We start from the raw sequence: 5,362 nt of genomic DNA, 5'->3' as shown, positions 1-5,362 counted from the left end.
TATTAAACAAAATTATTTCTGCAACTTTTTTTCAACGTTTCGTTCCATCTTTCATACATCAATACTCATCCTTCTGTTTCTAAATGGAGACAGCTTTTGTTCCTTACTGCTCCATGTGAGAGATCCCAACCAGTTCTGCCTCTTGAGAGGAGTTCTCATTGAATAAAGGATGCCTACAGAACAGTGACAAGGTGCTCGCGTGGCATCCATCGTGATTATGATCCTAATAACCTTTTCTTTGCTTGACCAGGAGACCTCCTGGCTCTGCCAAGGAGTGACTGCATAGCAGCAGAACAACTGTGCCTCCTGGACTCTGCCTGCAATGGCACCTACAGGATCCTAGAAAACTGTGCCCTGGCTAAGACTCGCTTCCTTCCACTGGATCATGATACCAGAGTCCAATGTCTGAATGCAGAGCTAGGCTTCGGGAACAGCTCTTTGCTGCACTGCAAGTGCCACCGGCGCATGAAGAGACAGGAGCACTGCTTACGTGTTTTCTGGACCATTCACTCCAGCATGACAGATGGTGAGATGAAAGAGTAGGAATTTGTAAGGTACTAGTGAGGCTCGCCCCTGGCCCCCATCTGAAAACAACTGCAAAAGGTGACTTCCCGACAGTGAAGCTCACTTTATAGCCATGCTTCCCAGTGAAGAGAATTCACTTCTGCTCTGTTTGATAAGCAGAGAAAACTGATCTGTGCTGTGCCTTCGAATACACCAGGGACCCCAACAGACAAAGATAACTACTCTGAGGCAGTTAGATTTGGTGCTGTGAGGGGAGAGTGCTGTCAAAATCACCTTGAAATGTTCACGTCTGTCATCACTGAAAACAACATGTCGTTATCACACACACTAACGGCATCCATGAGTGTGCTGCTTCTCTCCAGCTTCAGTGGGATGCTTCTCCTTGGCCTCCCACTACAGCCTGTGCTGCACATCGCCTCAGTGCTGCTGAGGCAGACAAGGCCCAAATGACAACACAGACCAAATTCCAGCCAGAGGAAATATGATACAAAATGTATGGTTGTTTTTACACCGTAGTACCTTGGCATCGCCAGCAGAACTATTGTTGGCATTTGGCTTTGGGCAAAACAGTGCATCTCTGAACTCCAGGCTGAGAAAACAGCCAGGCACAAATAAGAAAAAAATTAAGCAGGGGGGAGAAAAAAGAAAGAAAAAAACCCCAACCAAACCATTTTCCCACTGCATAAAATATCTTGTATCTTGCCCAGGTTATTTCAATTTGGAGACCTCTCCCTATGAGAATCCAGCAAATGAGGAACACTGGAAGACAGACTATAATAAGCTGGCAGCTCTGTTATCAGGTAAGGATTGTAATGGTTATGTGATATAATGCTGCTGTTTCTTATCTTTTCAGGGGCTGAAAATTATTAAGAACAATTTGGGGTAATGCCCTCTTTAATCAGATGAATGCCTGCTCTGGATACTTGCCTAAATTCATCCCCCCTAACAAGTGTAAATATAGTTATAGATCAAGGCCCATGAAACGGGGAATAACCCCCAATGATGCATTCACTGAAACAAACACCCTGACACGAACCAACAAACCCCATGATTTTGTAACTAGTACAACTGCAACATCACACTGCAGGCACACAGCAGGACTAATGTGCTTTGTTCTTTTTGATATTTCCAATCTGACCATCAAGTAAGGGCTACTCCTATTTCCACACAGAATCTCTTCTGGAGACTTCCTTCATTGTTTCTGGATTTCTTTTGGCTTTCTAGGCTCACAGTTAGCAAGAGATGCAACAAATCCATGCCTAAAAGCAACTCATGTCTGTAATCTGAGCAAGAAGTGCGTTCGTCTGCGCACAGAGTATGCCTCTATCTGCACCAAAGGAGTAGGAAGTGAGGATGTGTGTGACCGTCGCAAATGCCACAGAGGGCTAAGGAATTTCTTTGAGAAAGTCCCTGAGGATTTCACCAAAAGCATCCTATTCTGTCCATGTCAAGATGAGCTTTGTGGAGAACGACGCCGGAAAACTATTGTTCCAAATTGTTCTTTCCAGTATAGCACCAAACCAAATTGCCTCTGGCTTCTGGACTCCTGCTTAGAAGACCATATCTGCAAGTAGGTCCAGCAGCAGTGGACATTAGCCAAGAGAAGAGAACAGCTTAGACACTGACAGTCTCATTTTCCTTCCTACAGATCCCGACTGGCTGACTTCCAACAAAATTGTCAACCTGCAGACATGTCTCCAGATGGTTGTTCTCAGCACAGCCATGCTGCATGCCTGCAGGCTTACATGGGGATGATTGGTAAGTGATAGCCACAGGAACACACAGGGCGGGTGCCTGTAGGACACAAACTTGCAGGCACACTGATGCTGCTCTCCTGCAGGAAGTGGTGCTCAGTATACCAATGAATAATTGATGCTGGTGCTCCCTCTTGCTTCTGAGGTAAATGCATCCCCAAAAGAGCTATCTTCTCAGAGCCAGACAGAACACAGCACTACCAGCTGTTAGGAGGAAGGTCATCTTTGGTTTTAGGCATTCACTGCCAACCTGCTAATACTTTTCCAGAGTGGCTCAAAAGAGGAGCTGTAAAGAGCAGCAGCATCTCAGGAGCTTTAAACTATACCTTCTGGTCTTTGCTGGTTTTGTGCCAAATGAACTCTGACTGGATGGCACCCGACAAGGATGCAGCATTTGGCAAAAGGCATTTGGCCTCACAGTGTTGCCAGCTAAGCAAGAAACGAGCACCTTTTGCTGCCATATGCCAGTTCTGTAGCTGAGTCCCTGCAGCTTTGCATCCTTCTATCTGATGCTTGCACCAGCTTCAGCTATGAGCACACCTCACCATCAGATTGCCTGAGCCAGGGGTAGCAATCTCCACGCTTTAGTACAGCCCAGCAGACTTCATGTAGATTGACCAGACCTGGGTCACCTCGCAGGGGCTCCCTGGCCTCTCCTGGGTAATGTGTATCGCAATGGAAGGCTTCTGCCTTCAGGGCAGCATTCCCTTTATTACAGTGGGACTTAGGATGCTTCTTTCATCTGGTGAAGTAAATCCTCATTCTGGTTTCTGGCCCTTTGGGACAGGCACACCCATGACACCCAACTATGTCAGCAACTCCAGTGTGGAGGTATCTCTGTGGTGTACATGTGAGAGCAGTGGCAACCAGAAGGAGAAGTGTGACCAGATACTCAGCATGTTTGAGAACAACAAATGCCTTGGTAAGCATCAATCAGATCCCAGAATGAGAGAGACAGCTCAGCACAGGCAAATTCCAATCCTGTTGATTTCAAGATGCTATGTTGCATTGTTCTTGGGCATAGTTCTGCCGCCTTCTGCAGCGTCTCCATGATCCCTTATCCAACCTATGGGACCAGCCTGGATCTGCTCTCAAAAGTGCTTCCGTATCTTTTGGCGACCCTTCTGTTTGTCTCAAACACCCATGAAGCTATTTCCAAACAGCATTCAAATGAAGGGGTTGCAAAAAAAAGAAATCACAAGGGGAGGTCAGCCGTGCTGTATCCATAGGTTGCTGAGCCACCACATTGTTGCACTAGGATTCTGCAGTTTGGCCTTCTTTGGCCCTCACTTGGTCGAGATTAGCTCTTTACAGAGCCCCTGTTATTAGATTCAACAGCACAAGAGTTACAAAAATCCTGTTACATTCAACTATGTGATTGTAAGTTTTTCTGTTATCTCCCTAGCATTTTAGCAACAGACTGTAATAAAGGTTAAATATTTTATGTTTGTAAAAGCTTCCAAAGGATATCAGAGAAACCAGCATGATTAGATAAATAATTAATATTTAAATCTACCTCCTATTGTATAGAAAAGCCTCACACCCAGCCCTAAAGATACACCTAAAACCTAAACATCCCATCTGAGATACTACATACCTGTGCCTTACCAAACAGACACTTGGGAAAGTCCCAGAGGGACCCAAAGGTCCTTAAGTACAGTGCAAATTGGCTTTTCAGTCAGCTCAACCTCACAAGTAAATTCACAAACTAACAGGCCCTTCACTAAACAGAAAATACATATTGTCTGAATTGAAGCCACAGAGCCTGAGTGGAAGCTAAACCACAGCTTCCCTGGACTTCTGTTCACTAGGCTCCAATACGGGCAGAGAAAAGCACAGTAAGACTCTTGCTTTACTTCTGTTTGCAGAAAATGCCATTTGGTCTCAAATGCACCTGAAACAGACAGCTCTAGAAAGACAGGAAGACTTCTTTTATTCATCTTCCCTAAGCTTCCAAGGAGACAGTGCCAGCACATCTCTTGCTTCAGAAATGTCCCAGGTATGCATTGCTTTGTTGCCTCCACAAAGCAGCGAGTCAAGTAGCCTTGAGACAGTAGTAGAGAAGCCTTGGATCTGGAAACATGTGATTTTGGACATCAAAGTTAGGAATGCCAAATGCATACAGAACCCTTGGACCATGAGCTATTCCCCCGACAGACTAGCAGAAGCAGGAGGCCGTGCTGCCTGGCTACAGGAGTTTCCTATGGTCTCACATCAGTGCTCAGAACTGGAAGCTCTGCAGCCAGACATTTGAGCATAAATGTGTCTAACTGGGATTCATTCCTCCTTTTCATTTCCTAGGTGGCTGAAGGGAAGACACAGCGAGACATCTCCAAACACAGCAGTATGCCAATGGCCTCCTCAGTATATTCTGGAGCTGCTGTTTCTTGGCCATCCCTGGCTCTGTTCCTGCCCCTGTGGCTGAGCCCACATTAACTTGGCATAAATGGCATCTTTCCTTCCCATATTACTAATTTTATTTCACATCCAGGCACATCCCACTATGGATTTACCTTTGGAAAACAGAAGGCTTACAGAAACGAGAAATGGAACAGCTTTAACCCAGAATGGCAGCCACTGAAAACTTCCCCACGTCGCACCCCAACTTCCCCCCACCAGTTTGCACTGAACTCTGCAGACCTAGTGCCCACCATTGCTTCTGTCATATTAGCATTTTGAGTAACAGTCAGGCTAATACCTTAAAACAAAGGCCTGAGTTCTGACAGACGTGCAGCAGCATTCAGATTCTGATTACAGGGAGGGACCCAACACCATGCACCCTACTGCTCCACGTCCTGGAGCTCTTCCTCAAGCATACAATCCCAGACTGGTCTGTGTTGGAAGGGACCTTAAAGCTCCTCCAGTCGCTGCCCCCCGCCATGGGCAGGGACACCTTCCACTAGAGCAGGTTGCTCCAAGCCCCTGTGTCCAACCTGGCCTTGAACACTGCCAGGGATGGGGCAGCCACAGCTTCTCTGGGCGCCCTGTGCCAGCGCCTCAGCACCCTCATAGTAAAAAATTTTCCCTTATACCTAATCTAAACCTACCCTCTTTGAGGTTAAAAGAGTGCAGTACAGTGTCCC

At 46.4% G+C, this 5,362-nt stretch overlaps 1 protein-coding gene across 1 annotated transcript; it reads left to right on the top strand.

Moving 5' to 3' along the window:
- Nucleotides 1-250: 250 nt before the first annotated feature.
- On the top strand, nt 251-4,783 carry LOC104400779 (GDNF family receptor alpha-4-like; the record flags this gene model as incomplete). Its single annotated transcript, XM_010020615.1, has 7 exons — nt 251-526; nt 1,233-1,325; nt 1,750-2,095; nt 2,174-2,283; nt 3,067-3,201; nt 4,148-4,278; nt 4,581-4,783. Coding segments are annotated over 7 exons (1,226 nt in total), but the record flags the coding sequence as incomplete, so codon positions are not given.
- Nucleotides 4,784-5,362: the final 579 nt, after the last annotated feature.

Source organism: Nestor notabilis, unplaced genomic scaffold, assembly GCF_000696875.1.
Source record: "Nestor notabilis isolate BGI_N333 unplaced genomic scaffold, ASM69687v1 scaffold23828, whole genome shotgun sequence".
NCBI lineage: Eukaryota > Metazoa > Chordata > Aves > Psittaciformes > Psittacidae > Nestor > Nestor notabilis.
This window is presented reverse-complemented; position numbering and strand designations above follow the sequence as displayed.